Source organism: Phalangium opilio, unplaced genomic scaffold (genome assembly GCF_054372755.1).
Source record: "Phalangium opilio isolate 3A_F unplaced genomic scaffold, DU_Popi_V2 ptg000026l_1, whole genome shotgun sequence".
In the NCBI taxonomy this organism is placed as follows: Eukaryota; Metazoa; Arthropoda; class Arachnida; order Opiliones; family Phalangiidae; genus Phalangium; species Phalangium opilio.
This window is the reverse complement of record NW_028324157.1, coordinates 2,452,568-2,473,365: the sequence shown is the minus strand read 5'-3', so window position 1 is coordinate 2,473,365 and position 20,798 is coordinate 2,452,568. Positions and strand designations below refer to the sequence as shown.

The following is a 20,798-nucleotide window of genomic DNA, read 5'->3' as shown; positions in this document are numbered from 1 at the left end:
AAATTACATCCAAAAAACTCGCCAGGAATTGCTCCCGTGAACGCCCAAAAAGCTCTCCTTTGAACAGAAAAAAAGCTCCCGTGTGAACACTCATAACGCTCTCGTTAAAAAGCCAAAAACGGTCTCATTTGAATATCAAAAACAGTCACCTTTGAACGCCCATAATGCTCTTGTTTTAAAGCCAAAAACACTCTTGTTAGAACACGAAAAACAATCTCATTTGAATGCCAAAATGTTCTTATTTGAACGCCTAAAACGCTCTAGTTTGAATGCTAATACAATCCTATTAGAACGCCAAAACGACCATGTCTGAACGTTTCATTGGCGCAAGGCAGTTATTCAAAATTGAATGGGATAAATATTCTTTTTTGAGTGGTAATATATAAGCTGTTCAAAAATGAATGCTAGTGGTTAGTTTTGAACGCGTAAAAAGTCCTTGTTCAAAATTGAATTTTTCTGGTTAAATCTGAATTCGTCAATAGAGGTTTGTTCAAAATTGAACGGTCGCCATCACTTTTGAATGCCGAAAGCACGCTCATTTTTTTCAGTGTAGACAACTTAACCAACATTAAATTAAATTCTAAAACCCTCTAAAGAAAAGTCTCCCAGATTACACATGCAAGTTCCCTAAGAGATGTTACACTGGTGTTACAGCTATTGTGTTCAACAATCCTCAAGTCACGAGTTGAAGTTTCCACACCTTTGACTGTTTTCTTCCAAACCGTTTTAATGGGTCACATATCTGGATAACGTTCAGAAAGGTAGGCCATTGTGAAACGTAAATCCGGAGAATAGTTGTCAATGATATGTGTAAATAATCGTAGTCAATGATGTTCTACGTATATATTTGTCCGATTTAAAACGCTATTAATGCAATGCCAACTATACCTCTACCTCTACGGAAGTATTACGTATCCTCGAATTACGTCGTTTTTGAGAATAAACGTCTTGTGGTTAACACCTGCAGCATCTCTACCTCGAAAACCTTACATTAGTGATTAGGAATTGAGGAGCAAGTATAGATTCGCCACGTATGACGACTTGACTCCATTTATTCCACCAGTGGAATATCCGGCAAAATGACGACGTTTCTGCTCTTGTTGAAGCTTGAGGAAAGTGTTGGTTTCGGTTCCATGTCCTTGATAATAAATTACTCTTAACACGTATACACGTATTTGAGAAAGTTAAATTTAAAGGCGGATTTACGGCGAAAAGGGTTCTAGTCACACTGAAAACCGAGCATCGAACTAACAATGGGCGACCGTGCTGCAAAATTTGAGGGGTTCTAGGCAAACTGAAAAGCATGCAAAGCGGTTCTAGTCAAACTGAACAATCGTTTTTCATCGAGACTGAGCGAAAGTTCGGGACGGGACCAAGTTACGCTCTATTGTTCTCTTTCAGAATGACTAATACCCCTCAAATTTTGCAGCACGGTCGCCCATTGTTAGTTCGATGCTCGGTTTTCAGTGTGATTAGAACCCTTTTCGCCGTAACTCGGCCTTTAACGAAATTAAATTACGGAACATCTAGGGCGCTACACGCTTTAGTATCGTTTTCTTATAACTATTCCCACTAGAATATATAAATAAAAAAGGTTTAAGGTGCAAATGATGCAACTCCAAAGGTTATTAAACAGCGGTTGTTTTTACTATTGCCAGGCTTACTATAAAAGCTACAGCTGATGAAAGTGATATAACATTCATAATGCCACGTCTAAGTAGCCAAGATCGAGCGAGGTTGATCGCGCTGCATGAAACCGGTCGAAGTGTCCCACAAATAGCTGATCTACTTAATTGTTCTCAACCAACTGTTCGATATTGGATAGCCGCTCATGCTGAAGATGGACGTTTAACTGATAAACCACGAGAAGGGGCGCCAAGAGTGACTACCCAGCAAGATGATGAAATCATTTCAGCTATTGTGTTCAACAATCCTCAAGTCACGAGTCGTCCTATTAAGGTTCTCCTGGACTTGGAAGCATCAGAACAAACCATAAGAAGAAGAATTCGTATGTCCGGTCTACGAAGTCGTATTGCTGCCAACAAACCTTTCCTTAAGCCTGAACATGAGCGTCAACGTCTTCATTTTGCGCAAACGTATCAACATTGGGGTAATGAATGGAATCAAGTAGTCATAAGTGATGAGTCTACCTTTTGCTCGAGTCTTGATCATCAGTGTCGGGTTTGGAGGGAAAGAGGTTGCAGATATGAACCGCAAAACGTTAATTCGCAGAAAATGAGTGACCGCTTTTCGGTTCCCGTTTGGGGATACATAACTTCCGAAGGACTTGGGAGTTTGACTCGCATTGATGGACATCTGAACTCTGCAAAATATATAGATATCATAGAGCATAGTTTTTTCCCTCATGTCCAAGACCATTATTTTCCGGATGGCCTCTTTACGTTCCAGCAAGATAATTCCAGGATACATACTTCACGCGCAACGATGGCATACTTTTCTGATCAGCATCCTGAATTGGAATTTTTACAATGGCCAACTTGTTCACCAGATATGTCACCCATTGAAAACGTATGGGCGGAAATGAAAAAAGGTGTGGCCGCTATGGATATTACTCCAAACGATCCCGATCAGCTATGGGACATGGTGCGGGCTACGTGGGACGAAATAGGAGAAATGCCAAATTATTCCGAAGAACTGTTTGCGTCCATGCCAAGGAGATTGCAAAAGGTGATAGACGTCAATGGAAAGATGACGAAATATTAAATTAAATACAATTAATAAAACGTAATTGAATAAAAACGTAATAATAATAAAGAAAAGTCTTCGATACATTTATCTGTATTAAATAAATGTCAAGGCAAATGTGAGAAATTAAAATAGCTTCGAGATGTGTCACTGGTATTTCTTTGGTTTATTTTATGTTAATTGAAATTATACATCAATGCCTTTGTGTCAAGTCGCGTTTAACTTCAATTAGCGAAGCCATTTTACCATTGACGTCTATCACCTTTTGCAATCTCCTTGGCATGGACGAGAACAGGTAAGATAAGACTTCATGCTGCTCTTAATGTATAAAGAGGGTTTTTTGTTTGGATGTAGTTTTTTTTGTATTGTACTATTTGGTTCGAAAAAAATCCACTGAACTACAATTCGGACCCTTAATATGTGGTTAAAATTTCAAAGATATCCATTAATTAGTTTATTTTATAAAAAATAAAGTTGCTAAGGGTGGTTTTCATTTCCATAAAATTAATCACAGATTTTGACGAAAAACTGGAAATTTCCCATAGAAATAACATGGGAAATTTTCCAAAGTTACAAATTTTGTCCATACCCTTACAAAAATAACTATACGTCAGATAGATTTGAAAACGGTCTTAAACATAGATATATATACGGGTCTAGATACCCTACTGAATCGGGGGAAAACACGGAGATGACAGCTAGCAGTCGACGCGATTTTCCCGGGGGAAGATACCTAGTGCGCCATCTATCGCTGAATTTTGAAAGCTAAAAAATTGGATAAATAACTTTTGCCAGCGGGCGTGCTGATGCTTTGCAATTGTATTTGTTAGTTATAATGTTATTATTTGGTTTCGAGGTGGTAAACAAACTTTTAATCATACTTATAAAAAGATATTCCTTTCCAGAAGTTGATAAATTATGACAATGTGTGAAAGAACAACTGTTAACCATCTTTAATGCCTTATTTCACTAACATTTCATTAAAAACACTACTTCTTTTACGTAAAAACTATTTATTTCACTTAAGAACATAATTACACGTATAAAGGAGATCAAAAATACGTAAAGCTATTTGAAAAGTTAAGCCTAATTTGAATTTCCCGCTCTTTTCATATTCGAATTTTTCGTTTTTTTGTTTCTTGAAACTCTCAATAGATGGCGTTTGGATCTAATTCCCCCTCCGTAAAGCGTCGACTGCTAGTTCTCACCTCCGCATTTTTTAAAGGGCCTAACAGAGGGGAAGTGTATCTAGACCCGTATATATATCTATGGTCTTAAATGAAAGCCCCATATCCATAGTTGGCGCCTATTTTTTTTTATCAAGAAAAATTAAGTTTAAGTACTGTTTTTCATAGTTTTAATTACATGCTCCGACTTACGTGGTTTACCCTGAAACTATGGAACCTGCGACTTTTTAGCATGAGTTATGTAGTGTATGAAGCCACTCTTGGAGTTTGGTCGTTTTACCGCGGTTATAGTCAAATTCTTAGAACAAATAGCTAGCTTAATGGACATTTTATCTTTTCTCTGCTTAGGTTAAAGCTATTTAAACTTGATTACCTTGTAGGTGCTTGTGGGTACTTGTGGGTGCTTGTAGGTACTTGTGCTTGCCCCGGGTACATGTGGGTGCTTGCCCCGGGTACTTGTGGGGGCTTGCCCCGGGTACTTGTGGGGGCTTGCCCCGGGTACTTGTGGGTGCTTGCCCCGAGTACTTGTAGGTACTTGTGGGTGCTTGTAGGTACTTGTGGGTGCTTGTAGGTACTTGTGGGTGCTTGTATATACTTGTGGGTGCTTGTAGGTACTTGTGGGTGCTTGTAGGTACTTGTGGGTACTTGTGGGTACTTGTGGGTGCTTGTAGGTATTGTGGGTATTTGTGGGTGCTTGTAGGTACTTATGGGTACTTGTGGGTGCTTGTAGGTATTTTGGGTATTTGTAGGTATTTTGGGTATTTGTAGGTACTTGTGGGTGCTTGTAGGTACTTGTGGGTGCTTGTAGTACTTGTGGGTGCTTGAAGGTACTTGTGGGTGCTAGTAGGTACTTGTGGGTGCTAGTAGGTACTTGTGGGTGCTTGTAGGTACTTGTGGGTGCTTGTAGGTACTTGTGGGTACTAGTAGGTACTTGTGGGTGCTTGTAGGTACTTGTGGGTACTTGTGGATGCTTGTAGTTACTTGTGGGTGCTTGTACGTACTTGTGGGTACTTTTGGGTAGGTGCTTTTCCCGGGTGCTTGTAAGTGCTTGTGGGTACTTGTAGGTGCTTGTGGGTGCTTGTGGGTACTTGTAACTGCTTATGGGTGCTTGTAGGTACTTGTGGGTACTTGTGGGTGCTTGTAGGTACTTGTGGGTACTTTTGGGTAGGTGCTTTGCCCGGGTGCTTCTAGGTGCTTGTGGGTGCTTGTGAGTACTTGTAGGTGCTTGTGGGTACTTGTGGGTACTTGTAACTGCTTGTGGGTACTTGTGAATGCTTGTGGGTACTTGTAGGTACTTGTGGGTTCTTGTGGGTACTTGTGGGTGCTTGTAGGTGCTTGTGGATGTTTGTAGGTACTTGTGGGTACTTGTAGGTACTTGTGGGTGAATGTAGGTACTTGTGAGTGATTGTAGGTACTTGTGGGTGCTTGTAGGTACTTGTGGGTGCTTGTGGGTGCTTGTAGGTACTTGTTAGTACTTGTAGGTGCTTGTAGGTACTTGTAGGTGCTTGTAGGTACTTGTGGGTACTTGTGGGTGCTTGTAGGTACTTGTGCTTGCCCCGGGTACATGTGGGTGCTTGCCCCGGGTACTTGTGGGGGCTTGCCCCGGGTACTTGTGGGTGCTTGCCCCGAGTACTTGTAGGTACTTGTGGATGCTTGTAGTTACTTGTGGGTGCTTGTACGTACTTGTGGGTACTTTTGGGTAGGTGCTTTTCCCGGGTGCTTGTAAGTGCTTGTGGGTACTTGTAGGTGCTTGTGGGTGCTTGTGTGTACTTGTAACTGCTTATGGGTGCTTGTAGGTACTTGTGGGTACTTGTGGGTGCTTGTAGGTACTTGTGGGTACTTTTGGGTAGGTGCTTTGCCCGGGTGCTTCTAGGTGCTTGTGGGTGCTTGTGAGTACTTGTAGGTGCTTGTGGGTACTTGTAACTGCTTGTGGGTACTTGTGAATGCTTGTGGGTACTTGTAGTTACTTGTGGGTTCTTGTGGGTACTTGTGGGTGCTTGTAGGTGCTTGTGGATGTTTGTAGGTACTTGTGGGTACTTGTAGGTACTTGTGTATGAATGTAGGTACTTGTGGGTACTTGTGAGTGATTGTAGGTACTTGTGGGTGCTTGTAGGTACTTGTGGGTGCTTGTGGGTGCTTGTAGGTACTTGTTAGTACTTGTAGGTGCTTGTAGGTACTTGTAGGTGCTTGTAGGTACTTGTGGGTACTTGTGGGTGCTTGTAGGTACTTGTGCTTGCCCCGGGTACATGTGGGTGCTTGACCCGGGTACTTGTGGGGGCTTGCCCCGGGTACTTGTGGGTGCTTGCCCCGAGTACTTGTAGGTACTTGTGGGTGCTTGTAGGTACTTGTGGGTGCTTGTAGGTACTTGTGGGTGCTTGTATATACTTGTGGGTGCTTGTATATACTTGTGGGTGCTTGTAGGTACTTGTGGGTGCTTGTAGGTATTGTGGGTATTTGTGGGTGCTTGTAGGTACTTATGGGTACTTGTGGGTGCTTGTAGGTATTTTGGGTATTTGTAGGTACTTGTAAGTATTTGTAGGTACTTGTGGGTGCTTGTAGGTACTTGTGGGTGCTTGTAGTACTTGTGGGTGCTTGTAGTACTTGTGGGTGCTTGAAGGTACTTGTGGGTGCTAGTAGGTACTTGTGGGTGCTAGTAGGTACTTGTGGGTGCTAGTAGGTACTTGTGGGTGCTTGTAGGTACTTGTGGGTGCTTGTAGGTACTTGTGGGTGCTTGTAGGTACTTGTGGGTGCTTGTAGGTACTTGTGGGTACTAGTAGGTACTTGTGGGTACTTGTGGGTGCTTGTAGGTACTTGTGGGTACTTGTGGGTGCATGTAGGTACTTGTGGGTACTTGTGGATGCTTGCAGTTACTTGTGGGTGTTTGTAGGTACTTGTGGGTACTTTTGGGTAGGTGCTTTTCCCGGGTGCTTGTAGGTGCTTGTGGGTACTTGTAGGTGCTTGTGGGTGCTTGTGGGTACTGGTAACTGCTTGTGGGTGCTTGTAGGTACTTGTGGGTACTTGTGGGTGCTTGTAGGTACTTGTGGGTACGTTTGGGTAGGTGCTTTGCCCGGGTGCTTGTAGGTGCTTGTGGGTGCTTGTGAGTACTTGTGAATGCTTGTGGGTACTTGTAGGTACTTGTGGGTGCTTGTAGGTACTTGTGGGTGCTTGTAGGTACTTGTGGGTTCTTGTGGGTACTTGTGGGTGTTTTTAGGTACTTGTGGGTACTTGAGGGTTCTTGTGGGTGCTTGTGGGTGTTTTTAGGTACTTGTGGATGCTTGTAGGTAATTGTGGGTGCTTGTAGGTACTTGTGGGTACTTTTGGGTAGGTGCTTTGCCCGGGTGCTTGTAGGTGCTTGTGGGTGCTTGTGAGTACTAGTGAATGCTTGTGGGTACTTGTAGGTACTTGTGGGTGCTTGTAGGTACTTGTGGGTGCTTGTAGGTACTTGTGGGTTCTTGTGGGTACTTGTGGGTGTTTTTAGGTACTTGTGGGTGTTTTTAGGTACTTGTGGGTACTTGAGGGTTCTTGTGGGTGCTCTTGGGTGTTTTTAGGTACTTGTGGGTGCTTGTAGGTACTTGTGGGTTCTTGTGGGTACTTGTGGGTGTTTTTAGGTACTTGTGGGTACTTGAGGGTTCTTGTGGGTGCTTGTGGGTGTTTTAGGTAATTGTGGGTGCTTGTAGGTACTTGTGGGTACTTTTGGGTGCTTGTAGGTGCTTGTAGGTACTTGTTGGTACATGCCCCGGGTACTTGTGTGTGCTTGCCCCGGGTACTTGTGGGTGCTTGCCCCGGGTACTTGTGTGTGCTTGCCCCGGGTACTTGTGGGTGCTTGCCCCGGGTACTTGTAGGTGTTTGTGGGTACTTGCCCCGGGTGCTTCTGGGTGCTTGCCCCGGGTACTTGTGTGTGCTTGCCCCGGGTACTTGTGGGTGCTTGCCCCGGGTACTTGTAGGTGTTTGTGGGTACTTGCCCCGGGTGCTTCTGGGTGCTTGCCCCGGGTACTTGTGTGTGCTTGCCCCGGGTACTTGTGTGTGCTTGCCCCGGGTGCTTCTGGGTGCTTGCCCCTTATGCTTCTGGGTACTTGCCCCGGGTGCTTGTGGGTACTTGCCCCGGGTGCTTGTAGGTACTTGCCCAGGGTGGTTGTAGGTACTTGCTCCGGGTGCTAGTAGGTACTTGCTCCGGGTGCTAGTAGGTACTTGCTCCGGGTGCTTGTAGGTACTTGCCCCGGGTGCTTGTAGGTACTTGCCCAGGGTGGTTGTAGGTACTTGCTCCAGGTGCTAGTAGGTACTTGCTCCGGGTGCTAGTAGGTACTTGCTCCGGGTGCTTGTAGGTACTTGCTCCGGGTGCTTGTGGGTACTTGCCCCGGGTGCTTGTGGGTACTTGCCCCGGGTGCTTGTAGGTACTTGCCCAGGGTGGTTGTAGGTACTTGCTCCGGGTGCTAGTAGGTACTTGCTCCGGGTGCTAGTAGGTACTTGCTCCGGGTGCTTGTAGGTACTTGCTCCGGGGTCTTGTAGGTACTTGCTCCGGGTGCTTGTAGGTACTTGCCCCGGGTACTTGTAGATACTTTGCCTCCTATATAGGATTAACATTACACTAAATTTTGGAAGCTCGTAACTCCGGTTATATTAGAGATACGGTGACATCCTTTGACTATGTAATAGTCCTATTTGCTCCTTCGCACCTTCGTTAACATTTGCTCCATAGGATACTCCATATACGGGAAAAACCTGGAAAACTCAGGGAAGTATATGGGGAAAAGCCTGGAAATCTCAAGGAAATTTGTTTTCCAAAAGTTGTATGAACCTTGTTATGGAACATATCATATAAACTTATGGTTTGAGTTATATAAAGTTTTACCAAGAAGCGATATCTAGTTTACTAGGGAGAAGGTATAAGATGCCTAAGTATTCGCGCGCCATAGTCCCAGTCCCACTTTCAAAATACAAGGGGGGACGTTAAAAAAGGCTAGGCTATTTCGCCTTTCCTCAGTCGGAAAATACGTAGTTTTTGTCATTCGCGTCGCGTTTACGTGAGTTTTCTGGACCGTGACCAAATTAGGATTTTTTAAACTGGAGATTAGGCCAGCGACTTTCCTGACTTGGAATAAATAAACTGGTCCGTGACCATTGACCAGAGCACGTCGTCTGCTAAACTAAAGAAGAAGACTAATGTGTGGAATCTGGTTACCCTTGAACCTTCTTAGTAGTCTCGTGGATCACTGACCCCCCTCCGATTTAACTTTTGAACTGGACCAGGCAATTTTTAAACTGGTCATTTGCCCTGTGTCACCGCCTTATTTCCCACGCTGGCGCGAGTTGCTTTGCGTTGTCGAGTGCGTGATGGAGTCGGCTATTCCTGGAGTCCCAACCTTGAAGGAGAGAGGAATGGAGTGGAAACCCCCATACCTATAGCGTTGCCTGTGTACCCCCGCCTACGGCACCATAGTCCTCCCAGCATCCTCAGCGGTTAGGTAGGGTCGTACTGGACGAAATTGTAAAGCGCGCTCCCTCTATCTTAAAAATAGAAGCTAATTCTCATACAAATAAAATGGCGCTACGCGGCAGCACTTAGCAATCGCCTACCGAAGATAGGGGTGCCCGAGGTACATTGGGTGAGATACGGTGCCGCAGGTCGCCCATCATCATTTCCAATCCATCTCAACTCCCTTATCCCTGTCCCAACCCCCGCGACTTCCAACCACTAGCATAGCCCATTCGATCACGCTCTCTTTTCCCCGGCTACATATTTTGAAGATGGCACTTTTTAGGCGTATTAAAGGAGAACCGTCACCAGAAAAAAATTGTTTAAAAACCATGAAAATATTTAGAGGACACCAAAAAAATGGTTAATCTCCAATTTTCATCAGAATACGATAAAAAATTAATTAGGTAATTAACAACGAAAGATACAGTATCACCCCCCCCCCAAAAAATTTAGTTAGACCGCCAGAAAAAACCTACGTGTAGCGCCATCTTTCGCGTCGAGTTTCATTTCCGGTTTTCCGCTGACAGCGATCGAATTTCTATCATTCTATGGCGGCGGTCTTGTGGTATTAGGCCTCGGCTAATTTTTTCAATTATCCGTTATCGCTAGTTAATTACCAATTGATCGAGATTTATTTTGCGATGCCTTACAATAAACGATGCGCGATTCTTGGATGTACAAGTTGTAGTGACGATTTAGCTCAAGATGGTACCACAGTTTACATTTCTTTCCTAAAGGTAATAATAAACTTAGCAAAAAAAGTGTGTTTTGCACTTGTGGCCCTGTGGGCAGTTTTGACTGATATTTATTCTCTAAAGGTAATTATGACTTTACTGGAAAGTGGATTTTGGCTACAAATCGTGGTAAAGAGTGGAGACCTAACAAAGTTTCCGTTATTTGCTCAAAGCATTTTAGCCAAGACGATATTATCGTTACTTAAGGGAAAAAAAGGAAGATTCTTAAACCACTTTCTGTACCATTTCTTGGGACAAGTATGGAAAAGGACCCTGGAGAAGGCTTGGTTCCTAAACGTTTACGAACATATGGTCATAATAATATACCAGAAGACGTTCAAGCTTGTGACGACAATGAAATTGCAACCCAATCAAGACTAACGGCCAGTTCCACTAGTTACTCCGGAGCAAGCGTCTCACCACCCTCCAAGAAAGGACTAAGCGTTCAAACGGAAAAACCAATCACCAAATGTAAATTTTCGCAAGCTTCTGTAACAATGGCGACAAGAGGTACACAGACAAGAATATCTTTGCAAAATGATGTTGGGTTCAAATGGTTTCAATCAAACGAAACTCTTCGAGTGTTGCTACCAGAAGCAAAAACATTTGAAGATAGGGGATTAAAAACTGACCTCAGGGAACAGATATTTTCTTCAACACCTTGTGTTAGTGATGCGGAATACGATTCCGATATCATTGAGCCAAACTCATTTGATTTAAGCTACCGCCCATCAATATCAGAAGTAGAAACTAGTCCTGCCAAATCCACAATGAGCACGGCACCCGCTAAAGATAGGAAGTTCATTGTGAATGAATCTTGCATTTTAAAACTGCTAAAGTTGTGTTTCCTGTGCCTGTCTAATTGTTTTTTGGTGGTTCAAGTGAAAGGATCATTACTGAAAGTGACTGCAACGTGTCAAAAGATGACATGTAGAAATATAACTTACTGGCAAAATGAAATCAACAGCACTAACAAGCGAGTAGAAGGAAATATTTTACTTTCAGCCGCAATTTTGTTTACAGGATCTTGCCCTGAAACTGTTCTACGAATGTTAAATTTTCTTGGTGTGGAAACTTGTTCTTATAGAACTTATTTTAGAATTCAGTCGAGTAACTTGTTTCCGTCAATTGAGCGGCTATGGAAGAATGAACAAAAACGTATGTTTGAAAATTACAAAGGAAAGAAATTAATTCTGGCTGGAGATGGTCGCTCAGATTCTCCAGGTTTCTCGGCCAACATTTCTCATTGGTACAATCAAATGAAGTTGGAGGGAGCTCCTACATGGAAAAAGAAGGCCTGATTCGCTGCTTGGACTTCCTTAAAAACGAGCTGTCAATCAGTCACATTATTCCAGATCGTCACGTTCAAATTAAGTCATATTTGAAAAAGTGTCATCCAGATATAGTGCATATGTTTGATTGTTGGCATATAAGCAAAGGATTTGCCAGTAAATTGAAAACACTGTGGAAGAAAAAGAAATTTTCAATTCTTAGTGAATGGGCCAATAGTATTTCTAACCAAATCTACTGGCTAGCTTCGACAAGTAATGGTCATCCAGAGTTAATGGTGGCAAAATGGCTATCCATCTTAAATCACATTCTCGACATTCATGAGGGACACGACGGGCCATTTGGTTGTTGTGAACATGGAGAACTTGAAGGACCAAGTCGAAAATGGTTGATAAGAGAAAGTGATGCGTATTTAGAATTGGAAAAAATGTCATTTAGGCTCATGCGGGACATTAAGCAGCTTTCACCTTACGAACAGACTTCCAGCGCGGAAGTTTTTCATAGCGTAATAAACCACTTTGCTCCCAAGTCAACGCACTATTCTTTACGTGGAATGAATGCTCGACTAATAATAGCTGCCTTGCACTTCAACGATAACAGTAACAAAAAGCAAGTTACAACTGAAGAAGGAACTTTACGTTACAAACTGGTCTATCCCAAAGTGAAAGCTGGCGAACATAGTTTAAAGAAAATTAAAATCTTGGATCATCTTTGTGAACTTTTAGGGTACCCCTGACTATATTTTGTTTAAGGTTTTAAGCTTAAAACAAAAAGACGTTAGTTTATGCTACAAAAAAGTTTGAAATTGACAATCTCGGATCGTCTTTGTGAAGTTTTAAGGATATCTTCATATTAGGCTTATGACAATTTTGAGCTAAATGTTAAACGGACATAAATCAGTATTTTTAAAAATTTTGTAAAATTGTCAATTTGGTCCTATTTCTGGAATTTTTAGGGGGGGGGGGGGCGCCTCGCCTTTCAATAAATGATTGTAAAAAATTGTATTATGTTAATTACAATAAAAATACAAACTTTTATTGATTTACGTTTTTTTTTTAAGTATCATTATAAATAAATGTCTGATTGAGCTAAAGTTATGGTCCCCTTTATATATGTTTCTGCTTAGTGCAGATTTTGAAAATGTAAAACAGTTTCTTAACATTCTTAATTAAAATGAAGACTGAAGGAACAGATATTAATCAAAAATGTATTGATTAGAATCAAGACCTAAAAAGTATCGATAAGACTGAGGTTATCACTTGTCTGAAGGATCAGATATTATTAATCAAAACGCGTCTTGGATTTAACCAAGACCTAAAAAGTATCGATAAGAACAAGGTTAATCACTTGACTGAATGAGCAGATATTGAAACTTTTTTTAATTAAAACTTACATGTTTAAGAAAGTATGTTCCATCACCCTATTCCATTGAATAAACTTACTGGTAGTAAATTTTTTTCCTCTCAATAATTTGAAAAATTTACTTATCTCGGGTTTTCGAGCACAATTCCATTCCCCGAAAACATTTTATAACTACATTTATTATCACTTTTAAGAGAGTACGTGTATGACTTTTCCAGGTTTTCCCTGACCTTTTTCTGCGATTTTCCCTGACCTTTTTGGGCGAAAGTGTAAAAGTTTTCGGATTTACCCTTTTTGAATTTCCCTCTCAAAGAATCACGTGACGTCTTACTCCTCGGCTGTGCGCGAGGTAGGTGCGCGTGAGAGCCATGGTGCCCGGCCGTTATAAAGTACCTTCCCCCTTCTGTCTTTGACTCTCCTTTGGATTTGTGCTCCTTGCCAAAACGGACCAATTGGGCCGGCTATAGGGAAGACTTACTCCTATGCTACAGGGGGTGGTCATACCCCTAAGCTAACTTCACCTAACGATCTTGAGAGGCGGTTGGTGTCCTTCAGTTCTCTATCATTAAGTCCTATCGCCGAAACTCTCCACTTTAGACCGTAAACCGCTCGAGGCTTGTTCCTTGGTGGAATGTGGATCTTAGTCGGTTTCGAAAATGTACTCGAAGGCTTTTTAATAAAGCCAAGCGTACGGGAGACTGGGCTAGCTATAGACATTATATTATATAATTAGAACAAACGGTGTTGAAAACTTACCGAGGTCGTTTTTTATTATCATCTTGTTGCATAGTCGTCAAATAGTGGCGCTTTCATGGCAGTAAGAATGTAATGAAATCGCTAACCCTTGTGAGGTCGCCTAATTCGACAAATAGCGTCGTTTGAATTGTAAATACGAAACCCGCGGTTGGGCTAAGTTCATTAGAAACTTTGCGCAATGGGAATTTACCTATTTGAACAAATCTAGCCGACCAGTTGGAAATGTTGTTCTATTATTAAAGCCAAGAAAGCTTACTTATTCTTCATGTCGAACAATCACTTTAAACATATATTTTGCTCAAAATTTGAGTAAAGGAAGTCCTTTTCTCAATATGAAATAAAAGTCATTGTAGCTTACATTATTTTAATCTAATTAGATTATTCACCTTGTGGTAAAATATACCTCCACTTTTTCGTTGTTTTTCTAAAATATTATAATTCCTCATAAAATGAAGATTTAAAAAATTTAAACCATATACCAACGAATTAAAAAGATGTTACGTTAAATAACACCTGGCAAGCGTTGGTGTTTAGCTTAGTGTTAAGATTATTCTGTGTTTATCTCTAAAACGTGATAAAATAAGAAGCGTTTCTATTTGGAACACATATTAAGGATCCTTAGAGAAACAGAGATGTAATTAGACATCAACATCAAAGCAATAAACATTACCTCACACCAATGTTTAACTTCAAAACATGTTTAGATGTTGAAAACATAAACACCCTTTTTTCTGTGTAGATCTTGCATAACGGAGAGACGATGTGATCTAAGCCGTCCTTCAAAAGCCGAGGGAAGACACCATCGGGTGCCGGGAACTTGTAGGACTCAAAATAGTTGACAGCCCACCGAAGCTTAGGAATTGTAACAACCTGCCTGGCTACAAGCCAGTCCTCTCTCTTCGCCCTGTGCAGATTAGGGTAGAGATAGTCAGGTATTGTTGGATTGATTACAGTTTAGTCAGGAAAGTGGACCTCCAGCATATGCTTGGGAGTCTCAGCCCCTGACTTTAGTGTGCACACCCTCTTGTAACTTAATGGTATTAAGTCGATGTGTATTATCATGCGCTAGGATCTTTATAACCCTAGCCGTAGCAGGGACACTGGAGACTTGCTCACAAAAGGTCCTCCAGGAGTCCTTAGCAGCTCTAATGGCCCTGTTGTAGGTATTAAGGGACTGCCTATAGCCAGTCCAGTCACCCGTACGCTTGGCCTTGTTAAAGAGCCTGGGCGTGCATTTCCGAAGCCGGCTGAGATCCAAGTTCCACCAAGAGACTTGCCTCGAGCGGCTTGCGGTCTTAAGTGGACAGTTTCAGTGAAACCAGAGAGAATTAAGTAGGGAGCGGAAGCTACAGCGTTTAATAGTGCTAAAGGGAATGTAGCGCTAAACAAGCAGGCTACGTTGCTATTCTGTACAATCTCATTTCCGGTCACATGATATTTCTATAAAAACAAATTTTACGCTCGATTGTTATTGGTTCTAAGGTGTCGGGGCGGTTTCTGAGTGTAAACCAACCAGCGGTTCGGTTTCTGGCGTCTGCTGGAGTAAACAGTAAAGTGAGTAAACCGTATAAATAGTTACACTTTTAGGCGCGCTATAAAAACCCTTAAAAATACGGCAAAACCAAATGTTTCAAGATTAATCGTGACAATTATTATTGGAATATTAAAAGGTAAATGTAAAATTCCCCACATTATTTAAATATGAATTCAAAATGTGTAATAACGCTACTTTTAACGTTTCAAGGTGAAGGTCCAAGGCTTAGGGAGAGAGCGGCATTGAACCAAACTCACTCCTTTGTTGGAACTGTTTCGATATTTAGCAAGAATAATGCCCCGAATTGTTTGTAAATATGGATCCTGCGCGTCAAAACAAACGTCGGGCAGTCGGCAAATTAGAGGAGCACCCGGTATTTTTTTTGTAAAGTTTCCATCAGTAAAGGAGGAAAAAGAGAAGTGTCAAAGATGGGTTGATGCCTGTAGCAGAAAGGATTTCACTATAGAAAACGTTTCTCGTGGTACCTACATCTGTTCAAGACATTTTCACGGCTTAAGAGGTCCAAGTCAAGAACATCCTGATCCTATTCCTCTATGTAGTATTTGGAAATCTGTTGAAGTAAGCTATTTTATACAACTGTTTCTTTTAAATACTAATGTTTGAAACTTCGGAAACCATTTTTGCAGGCAGAAACAGGAATTACCACAGGTGCAGAAGAAAAACGTCTTGACGTTACAGATACAAAAGAGCCATTTAATAGAGGAAACGGAAAAATCGATGTATGTCTGATTTATGAAAATACAAACTAATGTAAAAGATATATGCGTAACAAAGCGATTTTTTTTAGGTCTATGAGGAGATTAAATCTAAAGATGTGTTGGACCTCAATATCTTATCGCCACCTGTTTCATGGTCGATGGAGAAAACTAATCAAGGGGTTATGTTTACGAAGCACACTAATGGAAAGATTGTTCTATCTTGTTCTTTCTTGGAAAATGGACCTGTGACTGTGGCAATTAAGGCATTGGATAAAGACATAGCTAATGAAAAAATTGAGAATAATTTGATGATTAAGAGCAATATTGATGTATACAACTGCCTATCAAAACTTGATAAGTTTAAAATCTGCCCGGGAAATCATGATGAAGACCTTGTTAGACTTTATATTGAGAGACGTCCAAACCAGCATAAACGAATTGGCAATTATTCAAGTGATTTAAAAACCATTTATAGCAACAGATGTGAAGGCCTCATTCCCGTTAATAAGAATCGATGTGTTGCGTGTCTGAAATATCGGTCAAGTTTACGAACTCTGCGTTGTCGTTATAAAGCCATGAGCAAACAATTGGCCAAAGATGTTAGAATGAAAGCCAAGCAGAAAAAGGCTTCCAAGCCCAAACACGTTTTATCAGAGAAAGGGAAACAAGACTGGTCAAGATTAAAGCTGATTTTTAAAGAGAAACTTAAGCAAGAGGCGCCTGGATCATTCATGTCCCTATTTATTAAACAACAGTTACTTGCATTGGAGAGGTCGAAATACGGCATGAGATGGGACTCTTTCTTTCTTAAATGGTGCTCTTACATAAAAAACAAATCAAAATCAGCCTACAAAGCTTTGGAAATATCTGGAATAATTAAACTACCCACAACAAGAACATTATATAATCACGAACATACGATAACAAATAAATCTGGATTTAACGAAGACGCTATCACCGAAATTATTAAGATTACAGACATTGATAACCTTCCAGAACACAAAAAGTACTTTGTACTTCTTTTGGATGAAATAACTGTCAAGCCAGACTTAATTTGTCATAAAGATACTGGTTACATCACTGGTTTTATTGATGTCTTTGACCAACATAACACTCTTAACGATATTGAGATGAGAGAAAAGGGAACTACTGCACCACCTCTCGCAACAAGTATCCTTCAGCTCATGCTTCGTGGCATCACAAGCAACATTAAGATTCCATTTGCCCATTTCCCCACAAAAGGAGCTACAAGCGGCGAATTATATTCAATTATTTGGGAAGCAGTTAGTATTTTGGAAAATAATGGATTCCGTATTTTAGCGGTCGTTGGCGACGGAGCTTCAACAAATCGAAAGGTTTTTCGTATGTGCGCTGATAATGAAGGAACCACATTTGTACCTTTTAGGACTAAAAACATTCACGCATTTGATGAAGAAAGGGACTTATTCTTCCTTTCAGATGCTCCGCATTTGATAAAAACAGTACGAAACTGCTTTAGTAATAGCGGTGCCAATTCAAATTCTCGCGGGTTGTGGAAAAACGACCAGGATATATCCTGGAAAATAATCTTGCGCCTATATTACACTCAATTAAGAATGAAAGGACAATTTAAAAATGCTTCTAAGCTGACATATAATCACGTTTTCTTGAACGCATATTCTAAGATGAAAGTTAATTTGGCTTGCCAAGTTATGAGCGAAACTGTGGCTTCGGCAATTGAAGTTCTTTTCGGAGATGAAAAATACCAGGAAACAGTCACATTTATAAGGACATTTGACAAGTTTTTTGACATATGTAACGTCGGGAATTCCATTGAAGCCCTAAAAAAGAGAAAACCTAACAAACTTGTTTTCGAACATGAAAATGATGAACGATTAAAGGTAAGGAAAGTGAATATGAAGGTTTTGATAACATAATAATCGTATTTCTTGAATTTAGTGGCTAGAAGAGGACTTTTTAAAGTACTTAAATGATTGGGAGAAAGACGTTGCAAATCGTCCAGGAGAATTTTCTAAAACTGAAAGGAGCAAGATGCTTTTGAGCGCAGAAACAATTGAAGGGCTGCGAATGACAGGTATACACACTCTGAAGCGTTATATAAGCCACAATTAACTAAAGTAAAACCCTTCAAATATAGCCCTTTCAACGGTGCACATCGTAAAATTTCTTCTTAATAAAGGAGCAAAATATGTTTTGACCCGTCACTTGAACCAAGACCCCCTGGAACAGTACTTTGGCAGGCAGCGATGTTCTGGAGGTCGAAACTGCAATCCCTCAGTTCGCCTCTTTGAAGCCAACATGGATAAGCTAAAAGCCTTAAAAGGTCTCGTTGTAGAAGCGATTAATGGAAATACTACCATTTCTGAAAAAACTGTTATTTAAAAATGTTATTATCAAACGCTTTTTACTCTTTTGGGAAAATAATTTAAAATTTGAGAACAAATTTGCCATCAGCAGTAATAACACTGGTCCTGGTGTTAATCAAAGTTATTGCACAGTATTTTATTTCAGTTTATCAATGAAATCTTTGGCAAATGAAAACATAAAGCAATATCACTTATTTGCAAAATAAAAAACGAAATCCGTTACTCTCACTAAATTATCACATTTGTTTTTCTAATATATAGCTTGGTATATATAAAACTTTGGCAATTATTTTAAAGTGTTACCTTCTTTGAAATAAGGTAATATTTTAAAGTAATGAGAAATAAATACTAAAACACGTTTCACATATGATTTTAGGCACATTTTGATAAGACCTAATGTTGGGGAATGTGATATCACATTTCGTATTGAGGTATAAATTGTTGAAAGAGATCGAAGTCAGGGTCACCATTTAAAAAATCGTAGTCAGGATTTTCATTGATGTTACCCAATGTTTGAGATGAGATGCCAATTTTAGGACTGGATGCCACTTGACTTTGAGGCGGTTTAAATTGTTCAAATAGATCGAGATCAGGATCACCATTTAGGAAACTGTATTCTGAATTGTCATTGACTGTTATCAATTTCTGTGGTGACCTTTTATTATCTGGAATATGAATCACAGGGATGGTTTTTAATGGTTTTGTTGGGGACGGTAATTGTTTATGGTTAGTATTAGCTTTGCGTTTTTTCGATGTTTTGTTTTCTTGTTTAGAGGGTTGAATTTTGGACTCAAGGCTCTTTTCAAGTAACCCTTTTCTTAACGACTTTTTAGCTTTGAGGGCTTCCCTAGTTTCGTATTGATATTGCTCCAACAAGTCACGAATTAAAACCTTTCCCCTGGTGTTTAAAAAACAATCCAAAAGTTTTAGAAGCCATTTCTTAGCATCAGTTTGACTATAAATAGAATGCCAACGTTCATTAATTTCAGAATTTTGAAGAATATGTCGTAAAGCCGTGGTTTTTAAATTTTGATGTCTAATTTTAGAAACATCAGTCACATAGATTAAGTCTGATATTTGTTTTATTAATTTGATGAGATTGAAGTATTGGTCTGTTACTGTGATTAATCCTCCTCTAGATAATTTTAGAGTCCACGCCTCTGTTTCATCAGGTTCTTTAAAATCACCAATAGGAGTTTTGTCCTTCATAATCCTTTTAGCTAATTCTGGAGGGCATTTCTTCTTTTTAATCAAAGAAAATGCGGTGTAGCCCGCAACATATCTTGTAACTGAAGTATTTTCAGTTATTTTGTTGCAATTGGTGATAGTGGTCAAGGCGTTGCGTTTCTGAGGCGACAGTCCAAGAAGGTCAACCTTTTTCCTTTGACGTTCTACTTTAGCATTTTCCTTAGAAACTGCGTTTTCAACTCCAACCTCCATTTTCACCATCACTTCAAGAAAGAAATATTGTACTATGCGACTTACTAGATTTTTTTGCATTTGTTGTGACACATTTTTAAATGTAGCGCAAGAAGTACGTAAATGATTGACCATTCCTTGCTCATGTCTTTCAGTTTTAAGTATACCATGCGTTTGTTTCAAAAAATCTTCCCTTGTAGAATTTAATTGTAGGCACTGAACCTTCGCTAAAAGGTATGGTGTAATTGCATCTCTAATAGCAACGCTCTCGAGATCCAAAAGAAATTTCATAATATGTTCTTTTTCGAAGCGAAATACAAAACTCAGGGTCCGTATCTTCTTCACAGTTAATTGAAGGCAGTAGTTAACAACCCCTAAGAAATACAACAGTTATACACATTACAATTATACTTTAGTAGTGAAATTAATTAAAGTAAGGACTAAAATATTCACCTTTTAACTGCAAAGTGTTCTGGAAAGACATGCTGCCACCAGCTCTAGCGCCAGAAATTTGAAATTTTACCCCTCGCGTTCCACAACGGCTTTCCTTTAGGCCCGCCCACGAAGGAGGGAGTTACCAACGTCATACCGGAAGACAGATTGTACTACAATTTCAGTCACGTGACCTTTAGAGCTACATTTTTCAGTCGACCTTCCGCTCCCTACTTAATTCTCTCTGGTGAAACGACACAATGATAGAGCACTTCAAGACACCAGCAGCCCTATTAAGATCGTTAGGTGAAGTAAGTTTAGGAGTGTGACCCCCTCCGTAGCGTACAGTGATGGGCATTTTTGATATTTTTCTTCCCTCTCCCACTCACACGTTTTTTCAAATATTGACCAAAGCGCCGCTCTCCCCTCCCATCACATAAGATGGTGAAATATTTTTAAACCTCTCCTCTCCTTATTTTATCAAATTTAAATACAATGCCATCTCATCTCACGTGAACAAATTGGCGTTTTTTTTAGAAGCCTCTCCTCTATGGCTCGCCTCTTTTATTTTACAAAATGGAACCAAATATCAAGCGCACTACTATTCCTCAGTAATATTGAAAGCTCATTTTTGGATCCTCTCCATTCAAAAATATACTTTTTCTCTCATTTCATGGCAGCCCTCAAATCAAAGTTATAGTTGGGCTTTCCTCTCCTCCTATCCTTTCCTTTTTTTTACTAGTAGATATGCCTCTCGGCGAGTTTTTCCCGTTTTTTTTTGCCTACCATCTCATTTTAAGCACCTGCAATATATCTG

General features: G+C 40.5%; 1 protein-coding gene across 1 annotated transcript; it reads right to left on the bottom strand.

Moving 5' to 3' along the window:
- Positions 1-18,236: 18,236 nt before the first annotated feature.
- Positions 18,237-20,229, bottom strand: LOC149691192 (uncharacterized). Its single transcript, XM_089869464.1, has 2 exons — positions 20,003-20,229; positions 18,237-19,923 (listed from the first exon to the last, which is right to left on the bottom strand). Exons 1-2 carry the CDS (start codon positions 20,031-20,033, stop codon positions 18,545-18,547), a joined length of 1,410 nt encoding a protein of 469 aa, XP_089725590.1. The 5' UTR covers positions 20,034-20,229; the 3' UTR covers positions 18,237-18,544.
- Between the last annotated feature and the right edge of the window lie 569 nt (positions 20,230-20,798).